This window comes from Heteronotia binoei, chromosome 6 (assembly GCF_032191835.1).
Source record: "Heteronotia binoei isolate CCM8104 ecotype False Entrance Well chromosome 6, APGP_CSIRO_Hbin_v1, whole genome shotgun sequence".
Taxonomy (NCBI): domain Eukaryota; kingdom Metazoa; phylum Chordata; class Lepidosauria; order Squamata; family Gekkonidae; genus Heteronotia; species Heteronotia binoei.
The window spans coordinates 75,804,499-75,823,617 of record NC_083228.1 but is presented as its reverse complement, the minus strand read 5'-3'; the positions used below and the strand labels follow the sequence as shown (position 1 = coordinate 75,823,617).

Sequence of the window (19,119 nt, the reverse complement as noted above, 5' to 3'; positions counted from 1 at the left end):
GCTATTTCAGAAATTAATCCTGGGATTTAAAATGTTCATCTCATGGGTGGGTAAGAATTTTAAAGCTCCAAATTTACAGTACTTCTATTGTCAGTGAAATAAACATCTTAATTAACAAGCAAGTTAGCAGGAACAATTAATTTAATTTCTTGGAATCAAAGGTATTTAAGTGGCTTTAATCCAAGTACTCCTGTTTAACAGTTTGCAGATCAAAGTGATAGTAGCTAAGACAATGGTGTTTTGGTGTTTCAACAATGCCTTGTTGAAAACAAACCTTGAGTTTCTGGAGATATTCCCATTGAGACATCCAAGAAGTCTCTTTTCTGTGGCCAGCAGAGGATCCTTCATGCCCAAATTTGTTTCCCCAGAGGTTTCAGTTGAAAACAGGGTTAGACTATGTTACCTGATGCAAACAACAATTGCCTTAGCTGTGTCCCTGAGATGTATGAAAATGCAAAGACATACTTTGGCCACAGTGCCTAGAATTCTTGGGAAGATAGAAACTGCTGATTGAAACATGCTTCAATAGCAACAGCAATGGAAATAGCTGCCAGGCACAACAATTCAGCTTCCAATGAAGAGTTTCAACTCTGGGCTCAAAACTCCGTTCCAACTAAAATCACAGATCAGACAGTTCTGAAAAGTGTCTGGAGTTTGGTGGGTGTTTGAGTAACGTGAGGGCATTTGGGTAAGGCTGCAACATGAGGTCTGGACTCCCATCTCTCTTGCCACAGAGTTTCAGGCTAATTGAAATCAGGGGACTGGGTTATCCACTCACAGGAACCAGCCCAGGATACAGCAGAAACTCAGACTTAGATCCAGCTGAACATTTGAGCTCTCAGCCAGTCAAAGGCCCTTATTCCAAAACTTGCTTCCAGTTCCCATCATGCAGTGGCCAAGTCCTTTTCATCTTGTCCCAATATCGCCAGCAGCAACATTAATAAAAGATGTTGCCCAGGTCCCTCCCTGAGACAGAACACATGGGAATGTTTGTAGCAGAATCTGCTTTTGACCTCCATTGAGTCTAGGGTTGCCAAGACCCTCCGTCACTGTGGAGAGTTTTACTGCAAATCCTAGAACTTCCCCGGCGTGACATGCCCAGCATGATGACATCACTTCCAGGTGATGTCATCATGCAGGGCATGTCACAAGATGTTGGGGCTCTTTGGGGGTGGGGATCCCCCTGGTGGCCTGCTCCGTGCTGGGAGGTTGGGGCCCCCCAAACCGGGGGATCCCCCGTCCCTAGCAGAAGCTTGACAGCCCTAACAGCCCCTACCCATGAATGACTCCTGAGCCCCCAGATTGTTGAGGAATTAAATGAATTGTTGCACCATGGGGAAAAGTTATTAGCTTATTAAACTTATCAGCATTATTAAAATTAATAAAAGTTAGCTTAAGATTATTAAAATTGTCAACAAGTCCAAAGCTGGAACCCTTGGGTCTCCCAGGGCTGTCGTACACAAGTACCAAACCTTTTCTTAATTGTATTAAAATATTACAAAGTTTTAATTTCTGTCAAAATAAAAAGTTATTCTATTGGCAACAGAATGCTCTAAAATCATACAGCAAAAATCAAGAAAGCTCACTTAACTATCCAACACAATTGAAGACTCAAGTTAGATGGCAGAAACCTTAAGTCCAAAAGTCAAAGGCCACTGGTTAAGTGGTCTCGATGTTGCTGTCTATTACAACAGGGGCATTACTATTATCAGTAATTGTTCTATTAGGAGCAATCATAGACCAGGCCTTCAGTCCATCAAAATCCAAGCTAGCCTTCTTTTCCACTTATTTTAGCAATAGTGTGTGTTACATTTTGAATTTTTCTCACAAGTAATTGTTTTGCATATTATTTATGTGCTGGAGATATTAGTACATTTTTTTCATTATACAAGGGAGATACTTGGGTTTTTCTGAATCCACCATGAGGGCACACCTGGTGTCCATGTTGCTGACTTCCCAGTTCACCACTGAGGACCAGTAATGGTGATCAGCCCTGGTTGGGTTCTTGGGGGCTGAGGTGCTGGGCTGCTGCTCCTCCTCTCCCCCAGCCTCTCCCCCCACAATGGTTTGCCTGCAGACTCTGCACTTCTTTGCAGAGGTCCTGCTTCCATAGCAGGAGCTCTGTGTTATGGAGAGCAATGGTGCCCTTTATGCAGAGTTACAAACGCAGGCCATTTTGCACTTCCCCTCCTTGCAGAGAGGATGCAATCAGGTGGCCATGCACACCCACAATCTCTCTGCCAAGGCCCTGACCCTCACGAGAACAGCTGCTGCCCCAAGCTCCAGTGTGGAGGCCAGCACCTGGTCCAGCCCTCAGATCAGGGGGATGGCTTGCTCCAGGCTGGCCATATGGTTGTGTTGGTGGTGTCCCGGAATGACTTCAGGACATGTTCGATTTGGGAGAGTGTCAACCAATCACTGGAGCTATTCCCCATGCAGGATGGTCATGGAGAAGATTATGTACTGCTCCACCAAATGCACAATCATTGCCTAGACAGAGTCCAGTAGATAAGCATGTCCTGTATGACCTGGTGTCCAGGCTCCCCTCTCCATCTGCCTCTCATGCAACCAGCAGCCAGACTTGATGCTGTTGAGAATTGGGCAGCCAGGCACCAACAGGTCTCCAACAAGGAATACATTTTGAGTGTGGCAGCATCCCAGGTGGGCTTGACACTGCTCCGCAGCCTGAGAGCATCCCTCACCACCTGGTGCAGTGTTTGCACCAGGCAGACAATGCCCTTGAGGCACACAGCAGTAACTACCAACAGCACGTTGGTGCTGGCATCCATGATTATGCAGTCAGACAATACTGCCCACACCCACCCATTCCCTTCAGGCTAGCTTGGATTGTGATGGCAATGTGCTTCGTCATGTAATCTGTATCCATCCCATGCATGGGGCAGAACCACTTTGTAGCCTGGCAGCAGGACCATCCTGTCTTCCTGGGGCCCTGGTCTTGCCCTGGCAGTTTGGATCGTGAGGTCCTCCAGTTGCAACCAGTGGGTGGTGAGGGAGAGGTAGCCATGCGGATGGCTCCTCCAAAGGTCTGCCTTGAAGTTCACGGTCTGCCCTTGTGCTCTGGAGAGCTCAGCCTTGACCATTTCCACTGTAAAGTGGTGCATGGAGGGCAAGACTCTGTGAGGAGATAGAATACCATGGAGCAATGTCACGCCGTAGCTAACAAAAGACTACATCCTCCGGTATGGACAAATGTTGGCCATCCGTAGCAACCATTTCACCAATGAGGCAAGTGAGTGCATCCTGGGTCCTCCCCCCACAGCGCTGGCAGTGCCAGCATCTCTGTGGGAATGACCTCCTAGAGGGTGGCTGCCTGGAGGTTCCACTTCCACCCACAGCACCCTCAGTGTGAGCAGCCTTGCCTGAAGGGGACTCCTGCTCCCCACCCCCTTCTCCCTGCCAAGAGAAAGTGGGCCTCTCCTTCCTCCTGCTGGGTGCTCTTTGTTTTGGAAGCAACAGACTTGGGTGTACCCTTTGCAGGTGCCCATGGAAAGCAAAGGATGACAAATAGTTGCCTGAAAGGTGCGTCCACTGCTGCAAAATTAAAAAGGGCAGAGCACCACGTGCCCTCCCACTAGTTATGGGCCTGGCAACCTGCACCTGCTAGTATGACCTTGGATAAGTCATAATCGTCTCAGAGCTGTTCCTCTCAAGAGCAGTTTCTGTCAGAGCTCTCTCAGTCCCACCTACCTCACAGGAAGTCTGCTGTGGGAGGGGAAGAGAAAGGAGATTGTAAACTGCTCTGAGACTTCAAGTAAAGGGTGGGGTATACATCCAATTTCTTCTTCTTCTAAGCCCCTCTGCTCAGTTTGAGCAGAGCAACAGGCAGCTCAGAACCCTGAATCCACTCCACCACACACAAACCCAGCCAGCCAGAGCTAGTAGTCACAACAAAGCCCAATGGGGGGCGGAGGCGCTCAGCTGAGGAACCAGTGAAGCTAAACCCCTCTGCTTAGCTTGAGGACAGGTGCCACAGAGCCCTGAGAAAGCACCAAACACCCCCAACCCCACTGTTCACAGGAGGAATTACTTCCTTCCCTCTCTGCCTAACTAACATGCAGCACCTGCTGCAGACAGAAAACAACAGCTGCATGTAAGTTGGGGGCATGTATCATTCTGCTCCCATAGAACAGAATGACAGCTCTCTTATTGGTGACCAGTGCTGTCTGTCAAGCTTTGGAAATCCATTATTGATGCTTCCAGGGTTGCGAAGTCCATCTCCCCCTGTTGTTTTGACAACAGTAATTGAACAGTGCCATTGTCCCTGCTGCAGAGGACACTGCCGATACACCCCACTACAAAATGCTCAAACCTCTGAAAACGTGGAAGGTCACTGAGGCAAGATCACACATACTCACCAGGTGATTTTAGTGCAAATACAGGGTTGTGGGCATCCCTACTAATCGTTGCTTATATTCTAATGAACTAGGCACTGCAGTCTCCAGTTTTTGTGAATTTCAAGTTCAGAGTAACATTCAGATGCTCAGCAGGCCATGAAGGCACTGTGGATAAGCATGGAAATCAGAGGAAACAATGTCAAGTGAACCTTTCATTTCAAATTTAGGCAAATGGAAACCTAACGCAGACTGACCTCTTGTGGACAATATAAGAAATACTTGCATATGATGTACAAACAGGGGACTTTTAAATTAAACAAAACAGGCATTCAATACAGCATCAAGTTACCATAATTTCTGCACACCAAATAAGTTATTCCAAATACCATTAATGATGAAAGTTTCTACTTCCAGTAGAAGGTCACATAAAATTACAGTCAATATTGGCTTTAAATTGCACCCCAGAAGAATTCTCCATCTCATTAAAATGGAACAGGCTGCAGCAATGCACTTTGGAGCCTTACAACTTGCCCATTTCATTGTTAATGTCAGTTTTCAAAAACTACAATTTTCTTCCTTGTACAAATTCACCAAAATCTCAGATTTGCTTCTTCTTTTATCAACACCATTTTCCTCAAAACAGGAACTGGTCTGATTCAAGACTTTCTCAAGTTGCATTGGTTATAATATTTGGGGAAAGGCCTTAGGGAAATTGATCCACAATTTTTACTTAAGTTTGAAAAAACCCTTACTGGCTTTTGCACTATAAATCTGCATTATTTCTCTTGCTGGCAATTTTTCAAAAGCCCCTTTGGATCCACAAGCAGCATGGCTTGCTTTTTAATCAGACCTCACTAGAATTCACACTAGGCTAGACCAGTAAAGCTCCGAGCCAGCAATCTACAGGAGATCTCTGTAGTGCTAATGATTCAATCTGACTGGTCAGTTCCACTTTCACCTCTACAACTACCAGATCCTTAGCTTATTTAAGACTAAGGTCTGCTGACTCCTCTAGTACCCTATTTATAACTTTCTCTGAGCTCCTGTCCTAACTTTACCCATGGTGCTATGAAACAGGTATGACTAACAAAGACTAAACTGACATCTAGGATATATAATTATATCAGCTTGTGAACCTTATTCTGTTTGCAGATAAGGTAAAGAATCCCACAACATGCAGATATAATTGCTCCTCCTGGTAATGTTTTCCAGTTTAATAATGAAAAATGAAGCAGCAGCCAGGCCCAGCCTAAGCTGAAGAGGCAAGTCTTTCCTCACACCCACCTACCATCCTGCAAGAACTTTTCTAAGGTGTGTGCCTGCCTGTCCCCAATCTTGCCTTGGAAGGAATGGAGAATGGGCTCAAGTCTCAGCTCCAGATTATTGCTTGATAACAGAGGTAAATTAACTATTCCTTCATCTGACCATAGATTTCTCATGCAGATTAACACTTGATTTAAAAAAAAAAACACCATCAACAAAAACCAGCTGGCAAAAGTACCACAAAAACCAGCCAAAGCTGACTTTGATGAAGTCAGATTATTGCTGTGATCAGGGGAGAGGCAGTGATATTGCTGGCTTCCATCTCTTTCTGCTCAATACTCTGCTCCTCTTCCTCAAGGTTTGACAGATCCATCAGAGGAAGTCTCTGTGCTGGGTGGCTGCACCCGCTGCTTCTTTGGAGCCCCACCAGAACCTACTGGAGCTTTCTTAGGGGACACATTATTGTCATCTTTAACCTTCTTCAGCTTGGCTTTGCCTTTGATGGGGGTAGAGAAAGTGAGGGATGTTTTGTTGAATTCCAGAGGAAAGATTCCCACATCCCCATCAAAGCGGTTCTTTGACACCTGTAAGTAGCGCTTGCCTGGGCCTGTCACCAGCTTCCTGTCCTGCAGAATCAGCACATTATCAGCTTCCTGGCTGGCCTGAGATACAGAAAGGAGAGAGAACCACCTTGTATAACATGAGGAGCTAGAACTGCTGCTAAAAAGCAAATTTAACATGCATGCAGTGTGAACAAAATGTTATTGCATGTGCTAGCTACTGGGCCTTGCCTGGTGATCCTCTACACTTTTTCTGGCTATCCTTTTAATGGTTTCTTGCACAGTCCCTCAGATCTACCCCAAAACAAACATGGCAATTTCCTCAACTCATTAACTGGCTCTTCCAGCCACAAACAAGCTAAAACTAGGAAGCTGGTAATCGAATATGATCAAAACAAGGACGACTTTTAAAAACAAGACTAATCCAAGCCAGCCACGGATGAAAACCTTGTATTCCTATTGATTTCAGTAGGTGAGAAATAAATACATGGCAATCGGAGACTGAAGTCCCACTTCCATATACAGATGTTGGCTAAAGCATGTGCAGGTAATCTTTTTCTCCTTCACCCTTCTGCTGTGGTCCTAAGCTATCCCACAGCATTGTTGAAGATAAAACCAGAAGCTAGGAGAACAATGCAGGCTTTTCTGTGTTCCTCTGGGGAAAAACTTGTGGTATAAATGATGTAAATACACATAAATAACTGAAGTCTTCTAGTGTACTCCAGCTTGATGAGTTAACAAACTGCTAGAGGGAATCAGGCTGGGAACTGGTAGCTTCAAAAGGTCACAGCGAGTTGGTAATGTAATGAACTCTGTTTCTTACAAATAAAAAAGGCCAACAGGTTCCAACAAGCTGCCAGTAGAGCTCTCCAAGAACAAAGGCCTATTCACCTCATCATAAACTGCAAGCAATAAGCACTCACCTTTGCAGACCCAAAAATTGAGGAAGTCTGCAACTCCCTCTCCTCATCTTCCTTCCGAGGGTGAATTACCAGAGTCACATGGCAACTGTTGTCTGTGGCAAACTTCCGGAAGGCGCCCACAATGTAGTCTTGGACAGCAAGCCTGGAATAGCAATATGGTGGAATAAACGCACTTTGGTTCAGTCCTGAGGAAACAGTTGTTTTGGATACCTTAGCAGGAAAGTTAAAAAGAGAAGGTGCAGTATTTGACATGCTCACTTTACTGAAGGAAGAATGTTAATGGGATTGGATGAAAAATGCTGAGAGCAACAGGTGCAAATCCATAATATCATGTGGGTAGGCAAATGTGCCTAATGCGGGCCAGTCCAGGCTTCTGAAAATCCAAAGAAACTCCCAGATTTGCAAAAAAAATCTCAGGTTAAGAAACCCCCATCATCCTAACTGAAGGATTAAATAAATGTTTTAAATTTAACATCAAAACCAGCACAAAGCAATACCCTGTCCAGGTGGCATTTTGGGATGTTAAGGCAATTCAAAACGGTGCCAAAAAAGGTGATGAACAGAATGATGAGTAGGTCAGCAGCAGGAAATGGGGAGAGAGGCAAACCAAAGCTGAGGGAGGCAGGAGGAGGGTTAGTGGGGGCACAGTAGAGCCAGAAAACAAGAAAAAGATGTCCCCTTCTCCAAAAGTCTTCAAAGGCTCTTATACAAAATGGAAGTCTAATTACCAGCCTAAGCATGAGGTACACTTTCCTTTTAAATCTTTATATATTATTACTGACATCAGGGTTACCTAAGATTAGTACAATCATAGTTGAACATTTTTAGAGCATGGAATTTCACCACTCACCTCAACCATGGTTAAATGTTATATCAACATTATTAACAGGAACTTAAGCAGAATTTGAATTTTGGCTAAACAATGGTACAGTTGGGTAGTCTTAGCCACAGTTAATGGGGGTAGATCCTGTGACCTATCATCCAAAAGTACTAACAGTCACCAGTCTCCCCTGCCTTCCCACCCTCCAGTGGCCACCTTTGACCCCAGGGGAAAAAAATTCCCAAGACTGTGAGACCCACATGAAGTAATACACACACATATTTCGGAGCTGTAGTGAGAAGGGAGTGAAATGGTTCCTTCCTGCCTTATCCATAAGTGGAAATTCAATGACAGAACAGGAAAAAGAGATTTCACTCTCTTCCTCTCCTTACTGGAGTGCCACCACACATAGCTATTACTCCACATGGATTCCAAAATCTCAGGAATAAGATTGGAGATGGCTACTGTGAGGACGGGAAAGCCAGGAAGCTCAGGGGTCCTTGCACAGAACACACACTGGATCCAACACAATGCCACTGCCAATATAATGCTTAATCGTAATTGACGTGGCAACTTGTACTCCAGAAGAGAGGAAGCATGTGAGTCTATGACCTGCTCCACATCAAAGTTAAACAATCAGTAGCATTGTTTACTTCAGTGGCCCTAAGTACGCATGCTTTGGAAAAGGATGTAGCCTGGCTTATAAATAAAGTAGGATAGCTAAGCTATGCTGGGCACTGTTATAAGGAAACTGATAGACTAAACAAAACGTAACAGAGAAGGAATGTATTGGGGGGACCACGAAGGGTTACCTGTCCACAGTCAGCTGCTCCTGACCCATCATGAACTGGAGAGTGTCAATAACCACATGGCTAATGTCATACATATACACAGCATGCCGCATGGTGTCTGTAACTGTCCTGCAAGGGAGAAAATAATTACTTCAGTGGTAGGCCCTCTCTTTCACAGAAGCAAGCTTCCTCATTAACATATTATGTTTTATAATCCTGTACCTCCTGGCAAGGATAGGAAAAGGAGCTGCCTAGATAAACACAAAGCTTAGGAATACAACTATATCACCCTGCAATCCCCATCCTGCACCAAAGCCAAGGTTCAAGGAGAACTGTGCCAATTTCAGTTACTCATTCAGGCTAAAGGATATTTATCAGTTTTTAAAGCTGCGAGAGGTAGAATGAGCAATCTTGTGGCTTCTCCATTACTGTACTGATGCAGATGGAGGCAGAACATGAACCTGATCACACTTCCTTTGGATTTCTGAGACTAGAAGGGCAAAAATCTCTTCTGTATTACCTCCAACTCTTATGAACAGCCTTTCCTCCCCAGGAGACTTACACCCTGATCTAAAGAGTCCTCCCCAGTGATTTCTTCCCAAGTAAATACAGTCAATTAAGACACCGCACCATATCTTCCAGCTCAGCAGCAGGAAGTTTAACAGTGTATGCAAGAAGTAAGATGCCTTTACTTAATATTCTGATGCCCATGGAAAGTCATGAAGTAGAGAGGAAGATCCTCAAATTTGTCTGCCCACTCATCATAGTTTTCCAGCTGCTCCTCCAACTGTCCCATGGCAAACTGGGTAAGCATGATCTTGGCCAAGCGCACATTGTTGATCTCAAAGCTGCCCCACAAGGTATTCACCCCCTGCATACAGAGATCCAGGGCATATTCACTGACGAAAGTTGTCTTCCCACTACCGGTTGGACCTATACCATGGAGAAAAGAACAAAATTAACAGGTGTAGAAAATATGAGAACTGGTTTAATAATGAGTTTCTATATGGACGGACAGGCACCTTTTTCCACAGGGTGTTTTGTGAATGTGTTGTCAGAGAGACTACATGTCTGGGTGTGGAAGGTGTGTGTGCATGCCTTGCTGAGAATGCACACATGTGTTCTTAAACCATTCTATTAGGTAATTTAAAATTTAAAAATTACTGGTCAATAAAACATACAATGAATAAAAGGCCCCCAACTCTGTTAGAACAATAAAACAATCATAGTTATAGGCCAAATGATATTCAAAATTTGCAGCAAGGAGTGATACAAAGAAACCTGATATCAGAATCAACAGCGTGAAATTTAGGGCTAACCTTAATTCCATGGTCTTATTCGTGTAGACAAACAGCTGTGAATTCAGAAGAGACAACATTCTGAGGTAGCTGCTCAAGAACACAACAAGACTTACCTTGCAACCCTGTGCAGTTACACCAATCTAAAGGCACTGACTTCAATGGGCTTAGATTTGCATAATTCTGCAGAGGATTGCATTGTTAGACTGGCAACAGTGACAAGACATTCAAAGCATTTGTGTTACTGAAAGTTTATTCAGTAATCTCTAATTGATGGCTCAATAAATCATTAGTTGTAGAAGCCTTATAGATATTACTGACAGCATAATTTGAGCATAACACATTGCAGAAGCCATACAGAAGACTGACTTTCCAATAGGTTATGGCCTGAAATACCAAAAGTCCAACAGCACTGAGAAAATGAACAATTACAAACTGCAAGGCAGAGGAGAAGCATAACACATTTAATCACCTGTGAAGACTGTGAGCTCCCCTTTTCGGTGACCCTTCAGGAGTTTGTTCATTTCTGGAAAACGAGCCCATTTGATCCCAGCCACCTGCTCCACATTGGCCAACTCTCCAAATACCTCTTCACGAAGCTCACGAAATGAAATTATGGACTTGTGGCCAGCAGGGAGGGCAGCACGCAAAATCTTGGTGAGGTTTAAGCCACGGGTGAAAGCTTCTAAGGGACGGAGTTGCTGGTCACTAGGTTGCACCACAGAACACCGCTTAGGATTCAGTTTGCGGGCAAACAGCTTGGCAGCCTCCCAAGCACGGAGATCCTCTCCCAGCCACAGTGTAATCCTTTTAAACTGTTCTAAGTAGGGAAGAAGAGCAGGGGGGAGGCAGGAAATCCCTCGAGGCAAGGCCAGAGCTGGTAGCCCAGTCACCTGGTGTAGCACCAAGACATCCAGTTCCTGTCCAGTAAGGACCACTTCAGAATCTCGCCGGCTGATCAGGGGCAGTCCAAAGAGATTGTAATAGACGCCTGGACGGGGTAGAGTGTTCTCTACATAACGTACTGACTCTCCTTGGTGCTCAACTCCCAAAAGCTTTAAGCCCTTTAGGCTGGTGCCCTGGGGGCTAAACCATGGGAAGACCAAGGCCTGAGCTGTCCGCAGATAACGCACCCCAAAACGCTTAAGGGTGGTATCAGACACATTAGAAATACCAAACAAAGCCTTGGCCTCCTGCGTCTCCTGCTTATCCAGCAGTTCCCAGAGAGGCAAAGCTCTCTCCCAAATATGCCGGGCATCCTCACCAGCTTGGTCCTTTTGCCCATCTGTCTTTAGTAGTTCACTGGGAGCCACACTATTATGTTTCAACTCAATACTGGCCTGAAAGTCTTGCCAGTTACCCTCAACCAGTGTGGCAGTGCAGACAAAGCGGCCTGTGGTTTTGTCAATAAACAGACTGTAGCTATGTCGAACCTGTTGCTTCTCCTCCACAAAAATGCTGGGCGTGTGAAGACAACTATAGCCATCATGAAAAGGAATGTCCTGTGCCCTCAAGTACTGTCGTATCTCTGTGACTGACACAGGTGGGACTGGTTCCTCTGGGGATGGAAGCACCTCTTTCTTGTAATGTCTGCAAGTATGGCTGTTTGCCAGGATCCGTCTGCCACAACAGTTAGAAAAGATGCGTGAGAAGTGCAAGGGGAACCACATTTTCTCTACACAAGTGGCAGAAAGCTGTATGCTATGCGTATCCTATGCAGGCCAAGCCCACCATCTTGGCATATTGAAAGGCTCTAATGAACACCTCCCACCCACAACACTGGCGATGCCCCATTCTACGTTCCTAGACATTTCCCCCTATAGAAAGCTCTCCCCAAGCTGAGCGGCAAGCTCCGATGCTCGTCCTCAGACACCCCGCCACCCGAACACGGTAGTCACAAGGACAGGGACCTGGCGGACATAGCGTCTCGCCTCTTTTCCGTTCGCAACACAGGTCTTCCCGCACGAACTGCTCTTAATAAGCAGGGTCACCTCCCTAGGATCACCCTTCCCAAGGCCATCTTCCAGGACAATAAGCCACTCAGCAAGGAGCATCCGCCGTGGCTCTGCCTCCACCGTCCAACACTTGGCCAACTCCGCCCACGAGCCCTTTTCAGTGCCTGCACAATCGCCCCACGTGCAGCCACGGAGAGCGCGCCGTTGACTTGACCCCGGAACCACAACAGTGAAACGTCACTTCTGGAGTAGATAAGTAGGTGGGACGAAATGATGTTAAGCAGTTGCATTTCTGGTCTAAAATTAAATGGGTTTTCTCACCTAAATTCTCATGTAAAGCTTAATAGGGGCTTCTTTACAGAGACCTAGAGCGGCATCTCTCTCTGCAATACAGATTTGTAGCCAATAGCGGCGGCCTCTTTTTAACAGAATTTCCGGTTTTGAGACCTCATCTTTTGTTATCTCTATGAGAACAAAGCCGTCGCTATACGCCTGACTTCCTGTAGGGGTTCTACTTCCGGCATTGTGACTGCCAAAAGAAGAAAAATCCTCTGTGGTCCTGTTGCCCTGCAGTTGATCTGCCATGACGAGTTCCGGGCCGCCGAGCCGTTTCTTGACTAGCGTCTTGCGGAACGGAATGGGCCGCTACGTGTGCCAGCTCCAGCGGCTCACCTTGACCCTCAGCCGGGATGCGCCGAGTGCGCGGGGCGTTAGGTGGGCAGAACTGGGCTTCAGAGGAGGTTGGCGCTCGGGGGAAGCGGGTGCCCATCTCCGGGGTTGTGGGGGGCAGGGCTTGAGGCTCACCGGGTGTTCTTTGGGCGGCCGTTCTCGTCTGGACGAGTCTGTCTCTCAAGGTGGTTGTGTATTTAGAGGGTAGTTATTTCATTTCATCCAAGTGCGCCATCTTGAGTTTTCTGCAAAAGTTGTACATAAATGCTTTTGCAGGGAGTGTGCCCTGGATATGCTCAGCCACTTTCTTTTGTTAGTTATGTTTTGCTAAACTGAACCCTGGTGCTGGGAAGAGGATTCTAAGGGTAAGCCATAACTCCAGTGGAACCTGCCACGTTGAAGTCCTGCCTTATTTCAGCCTCCCACAGCCAGTCTGATCTCTCCCCCCGCTTCTTTCCATACTCCCTATTTCCCTAATCCTTAATAATTTGGTTTTGTGATTATTGTAATCATTAACTCTACTTGCCTTTATTCCTGTATTTGATTTTGCACTGAACTTTATTTAGTGTTGGTCCATATTGTGAGCTGACATTTACTCCCTTGCATTGATTTACTTTTCTCCTTTTTGGTTTCTGGCCTGTCATCTAGTAGGTGCTGCCTAATGCATCTTTACTCAGAAGTTGGCCTTATAGCCATCATGAGAATGTCTCACATGCAAGATGAGACTGGCCATTTTTCATTTGTATTCTAGCTCTTACAATCTGGTTTCAGCTTCTAAGTGCACTTCTTTTTCTGACTTGAAAACAGTGTTTTGTAGTAGTTTTGTGTGCCCTCCTATGCTCAGCTTCTAGGTAACCTCATACGTAGATCTCCTTTACAGTGAGTTAGGCCATCAGTCTGTTGGGTCAGCATTGTCTAGTCTGACTAGTCGCAGCTGTCTAAGGACTCGGAGTGGGGTTCATATTACCTACTACCTGGACCTTGGAGAGTGAACCTGGGGTCTTTGTGGCAAATCAAATTTCATTTCATTTCATTTCATTCGATTTATATCCCGCCCTCCCCATCGAGGCGGCTCAGGGCGGCTCAAAGGCACTAACACTGAGCCACAGACCCACTTTGAGTGTGAACTTGTTTGATGTGATAGAAAACAATATTGTGACCATGTCTAAGGTCAAGGGATGCACTGAATTACAGATTTGAGAGACTGAGTCTCTGAAGTTCCCATGAAAAATGATTGTGCAATGAGTTGTTAAAACCTTGACTAGAACACGTTTTGTTAATGCTGCATCTTCAAATCTATTAAGGTTTCTTAACAGCAAATGAGCTACACTGCAGACGTGGTTTAGATGTAGTCTGTAGGAACCTCAGTTGTGTTATGGGTCCAATAAGAATAATGTTCTGTATGCTGCCTACTGTGCTAAATGTGCAACCTTCCTCCAGTACAAGGAGCCTCTTGCTGGAAGAAGAGTCCAATTTAGCTTAGCAGTATCGTTTAGTGATGTTATGTATGTTTTCTTGTTAGATTTTTTTTGTTTGAGTAACATACAAAATTGTGTTTGTCCTATGGAAGGAATATATAACACAATAGTTATGTGAACCTGGGATTTATTTTGTGGAAGATGATGAGTGGTGTTTGAGTGGAAATCTTGCCTCCTATTGTGAATGAAAGCACAAATTTGTACTGAAGAGCAAGGTGGATTGCCAGCTAGTGATTCTGATTTTTTTGTGTTTTCCATAGTATGAATTACTCATGTGCCTATCCAGAGCCATGTGGTTAACTTATGTTTAAAGAATTATCTCAGTACTTCTGTATACCGCTTCTGGCACAATATAATCTAATTATTTGTTTTCCTGTGATTTGGGCTTATTTGATAATTTATTAGGTATGGGTGAATTGTGTTCCCATCATAATATTGCAATGATTTTGTAAGGGATAATTTAGAATTGTTAAGTATGATTCTAGGATTGTTAAATTTAGAACAGGAATGAAAGCATAGTGGCTTGGGATGCAGTTGTGTGAACAGGGTGGATTATTTAAATAAGTGATTTGATATAATTAAAATTTGTTATTTGAATGAAATTTGAAAATGATTTTAAATCATGGAACCAGTTATTTAAGAAATTAAGTTCAAACAAGGGATGTAAACTATTTAATAAAATAGATAATAAAAACCAATGATTTTATCCACCCTTAATGTAGCTGGAATGCAGTTTGGTGGCACCCCTACAGTTGAAAAGCCATTCTCACAGTGGTGAAGAACTTTGTGTTTACATTGCATTTGTAGCTGCAAAACATTTTCATGCTATTAAATCATAGAGTTGGAAGGGACTTCTAGGGTCATATAGTCCAACCCCCTGCACAGCTCAGGAAATTCACAAATACCACCCCCCACACATACATCCCCAGTGACCCATGCCTAGAAAATGGCAAAAACCTCCAGGATCCCTTGCCAATCTGGCCTGGAGAAAAAATTCTGACTGACCCCCAAAGTGTCAAAAGGGCCACAAGAACTAAGCACTGATGCAAGCCTTCCTGCCCTCCCTATCATTATCTGCCTATCACAGAATCAACATTGTTGTCAGATGGCCATCTAGCATCTGTTTAAAAATCTCCAAGAAAGGAGAGCCCACCACCTTCTGAGGAAGCCTGTTCCACTGAGTAACTGATATAAATGTAAGGAAGTTCTTCCTATGTTTAGCCAGAAACTCTTTTGATTTACTTTCAATCTGTTGGTTCTGATCTGACCTTTTGGGGCAACAGAAAACAATTCTGCACCATCCTCTATATGACAGCCCTTCAGGTACTTGAAGATGGTGATCATATCACCTCTCAGTCATCTCCTCTCCATGCTAAACATACCCAGCTCCTTCAATCTTTCCTCATAGGACTTGGTCTCCAAACCCTTCACCATCTTTGTTGCTCTCCTCTGGACTCATTCCAGCTTGTCTATATCCTTCTTAGACTGTGGTGCCCAAAACTGAACACAGTACTCTAGGTGAGGTCTAACCAATGCAGAGTAAACAATACCATCACTTCACATGATCTGACCACTACACTTCTGTTGATACAGCCAAAAATTGAATTTGCCTGCTGACTCATGTTCAGTGTATGGTCCAGTAATAATGCTAGTGTGACAGCAAACCCTTATTCAAGTGGGTGAATCTATGTCTCATTTACTTTATGATATGCAATGTTCTTCATTCCCCATTCAAGAACAATATAGTATGATACTAATTGGGCTGAGAGAATAACAGTTTTTCTGCTGCTTTCTAAAAATATTGCATTACAAGTGCACTCCACAAGCGCTTCAAAGGAGCAATTACAAAGACAATTGTAAACTTCATAATTTGTGAACTCATTTATAAAGCCTCAAAGAAAAATATGACATTTTCTGCACTGAAGTGGTACTTCAAGGGAGCAGTTGACTTCTGGAGAAAGAGTCACCTTTTTGCCTAGGCAAAATATTGCAGTTGACGTATTATGGACATGCAGCACATGTCTCTGCAGGAGAAACTATGCCTTAAGAAAAGATGTCTTGGCTGTGTGCCAAAAATGAATACTACAAATGCAATATCTGATATTCTTGGATTTTTCAGAGTGTCTCACAAAAGGCTCCTGAGTAGATTTAGCAATCTTTTGGTAAAAAGGAAGGCCTTTTGCTAGATTGATAACTGGTTAAGAGATGACAAACCAGTAATAAGAATAAACAGTTCTTGGCATGGAAGAAAAAACCACTTGTGTTTATACTGGTGCTGTTTAACTTATTCACAAAATGACATTGCCAGGTATATAGATAACATCAGATTATTCAGGATGGTGAAAATTGTAAAGCATTCCAAAAAAATCACGACTTGATGAATCAGCAAAAGAATAGCAAATAGTTAATTGTCAGTTGAACATTTGGGCAAAAGTATCTTCATTTATTCACCCATAGTGTTTGGGCTGGCAGTGACCAAGAAGGAATGAGCTCTTGGGGAGCTCAGTGAAGATGTCAACTCAGTTTGTGACAATAGTGAAAAGGATACATTCCATTCTAGGATTGTTAAGTATGATTTAAAATAAGGGGAGCATTATTGTAGTTCCACCATTAATAACAAAGCCATATTTGGAACAATGCATTAGTCTATTTGCCTCATCTGTAAAAAGGAATTGTGGGGCAAAAAAAGATGCCAAAAAAACAGGCAAACAAAATGCTTAAGAGGTTAGAGCACTATGCCCACAAAGAATGGTTAAGGACCTGGGATGTTTTAGATTAGAAAAAGGAGTATAAGGGAGGGGGATATGATAGAGGTTGATAATCTTTATGCACAATGTGGAGAAAGTGGACACAGATACCTTTTTGTCTGCTTACAGTAGCAGAACTTGTCAATCACCCAGGCAAAAAGGTTCCCCCCCCCCACACACACACACACCACGCTCTGTATACCTTATGCAGTCCCTTGCTACAATGTGATGAGGCTACAGGTTTAGGCTGCTTTAAAGAAGATTAGAAAACTCATAGATGAAAGGCCTATCCATAGCAATTAGCCAAGATTGCGAAGTGGAACCTTTGGCTTCAAATGCAATATATACCTGAATGCCAGTTGCATGAAAGAAATTGAATGCTGGTTATCTTCAAGCTTGTGGGCTTCCCAGTCTCCTGATCAGCTCATGTGTAAAACAAGATACGGACTATATCGACCACTGAGCTGATTCAGTGGGGTTTTTCTTAGGTTATGTTAAAAACAAATTCTGGAAAGGTGCCTATTGCTTTAATACTTGTTAACTTGGTCAGCTTTGACTCAATCTTCAGTATAATTTGTTTTTTAACGTTCATATGGTGCTTTTTATTTTATTCTAGAGAGTATATTGAAGAAAAGGTGGTGGACTTTGCCAGGCAAAACCCTGGGATTGTGTTATATGTGTGTCCAAAGAAGAGCAGAGTTCCAACAGTAGTGGCTGAATATTGTGAGTATGGGGAAAATATTGGTTTTTTATGGAAATGGATTTTAAGACTGCCCTCCCTTGAAATGGTCACTGAATGGATAAATTGAGTTTGGTTTATCTTTGAAGCACTATCTCAACATGAATGTGACAGCCCTGATTCCTGGTGGTGGTAGTGTTTAAAAAACAACAGAGCTCAGAGTGGTGTACAACAATTTTAAAAATCATAAGAAAAATTCACAATTTGAATACAGTAAAATACAGCAGTTGGCCTAGGTAGATGGCACTAAGCTTTTGCCTGTGCTGCTGCCCCATGGGGAGAGGGGGAGGCCAGAAAAATGGGAGTGCCAAAAAGATGGAAACTGTTGCTGCCCTCATCCAAGCGCCTGGTGGAACATCTCTGCCTTACAGGCCCTGCAGAACTGCAATAAGTCCCACAGGGCATGGATGTTGCTTAGCAGAGTTTCACCAGATTGGAGCCACTATGGAAAATGCCCTGGCCCTGGTCAAGGACAGCTGGATTTCTCAGGCCAGGAACCACCAGTAAGTTCTTATCTTTAGAGCACAGTGCTCTTTGGCGGAGTATACCAGGAGAGGCAGTCCTGATTATTAGGAGACATGTTATCAGTAAGTACCATTAATACTTGTGAAATATATTTGTAATAATTTAGTAGGCAGATGTGTTTTCAATGGGTTCCTTCCTTCTCTAAAAGCAGTAGCAGCAAATGCATTGTTTGCTGGAAGAATCACATCAGGCAGATGTAAAGTAGGCCTTAATTTGTAGGATTAAGGAGTAAGGGTCAAAGACGGGAGTTTTCTTTTGACTTTCACAGCATCTGAAAACTTGAGGAAGGGATGATATAAAAGTGCCTAGAGAACTTGTTCTTCACTAGATGGAATGAGAGTAAGGTTTGGGTTTCATACAGTATATTATCTTCTGTTTTTCCAGTGAATGGGGCTGTGGAAGAGAAACCCTTAACCAGCAAGACAGCAGATGAGGTTGCAGAGATCATCCAGACGTTGGCTAATCAGTCTGGCCTAGAGATTATACGTATTCGAAAGCCTTTTCATACAGATAGCCCTAGTATCCAAGGCCAGTGGCATCCTTTCACAAACAAGCCCAGTGTGCTCAATGTGCAAGAAACTGGTCAGCAGTGTCTTTCATCCCCACAAAAATAAATCTGTACTGATATGAAATGAATGTGGTGTCTTTAAAATTGTTTTTCTGTTTTGTAAGTGGAAAGTTGTCTTGGGCCAAGGGAAGTCCAGATGTTTGCACCAAATCCCTTTAATCTCAAGGTGCTTTCCCCTCTGCAGTGAGGATAAGGTCTCCTTCCTGAAGGAAATGATCACTGAATGGATAAATTGAGTTTACTTTATCTTTGAAGCACTATCTCAACATGAATGTGACAGCCCTGATTCCTGGTGGTGGTAGTGATCAGATAAGACACAGACCGACCTAATTACAAGCAATGCCTTCTTTATCAAGATGGAGCTGATTCCTTCTCCAAATGTCAGTGGATATGACAGACTGATAGTCCATCTGTGCTTTATAATGAAG

General features: G+C 43.9%; 2 protein-coding genes across 2 annotated transcripts; one reads left to right on the top strand and one right to left on the bottom strand.

Annotated features, from left to right (window-relative positions):
• Window positions 1-4,371: 4,371 nt before the first annotated feature.
• On the bottom strand, window positions 4,372-12,177 carry TWNK (twinkle mtDNA helicase). The gene is made up of 5 exons (XM_060241782.1): window positions 10,483-12,177; window positions 9,405-9,645; window positions 8,734-8,841; window positions 7,102-7,243; window positions 4,372-6,280 (listed from the first exon to the last, which is right to left on the bottom strand). The coding sequence occupies exons 1-5, from the start codon at window positions 11,678-11,680 to the stop codon at window positions 5,972-5,974; spliced, it is 1,998 nt and encodes a 665-aa protein (XP_060097765.1). The 5' UTR covers window positions 11,681-12,177; the 3' UTR covers window positions 4,372-5,971.
• Window positions 12,178-12,201: 24 nt separating this feature from the next.
• MRPL43 (mitochondrial ribosomal protein L43) lies at window positions 12,202-18,759 on the top strand. Its single transcript, XM_060241783.1, has 3 exons — window positions 12,202-12,679; window positions 17,476-17,582; window positions 18,508-18,759. The coding sequence occupies exons 1-3, from the start codon at window positions 12,549-12,551 to the stop codon at window positions 18,735-18,737; spliced, it is 468 nt and encodes a 155-aa protein (XP_060097766.1). The 5' UTR covers window positions 12,202-12,548; the 3' UTR covers window positions 18,738-18,759.
• Window positions 18,760-19,119: the final 360 nt, after the last annotated feature.

Bases quoted from the DNA above. Each gene is read 5' to 3' on its own strand.
- TWNK (XM_060241782.1), bottom strand. From the start codon at position 11,680: ATGTGGTTCCCCTTGCACTTCTCACGCATCTTTTCTAACTGTTGTGGC. The intron at 8,842-9,404 runs GTAAAGGCATCT...TCTCCCTTGCAG, and splicing joins CATGGGCATCAGAATATTAA to GACAGTTACAGACACCATGC. The intron at 6,281-7,101 runs GTGAGTGCTTAT...TCTGTATCTCAG, and splicing joins CAATTTTTGGGTCTGCAAAG to GCCAGCCAGGAAGCTGATAA.
- MRPL43 (XM_060241783.1), top strand. From the start codon at position 12,549: ATGACGAGTTCCGGGCCGCCGAGCCGTTTCTTGACTAGCGTCTTGCGG. The intron at 12,680-17,475 runs GTGGGCAGAACT...ATTTTATTCTAG, and splicing joins CCGAGTGCGCGGGGCGTTAG to AGAGTATATTGAAGAAAAGG. The intron at 17,583-18,507 runs GTGAGTATGGGG...CTGTTTTTCCAG, and splicing joins AACAGTAGTGGCTGAATATT to TGAATGGGGCTGTGGAAGAG.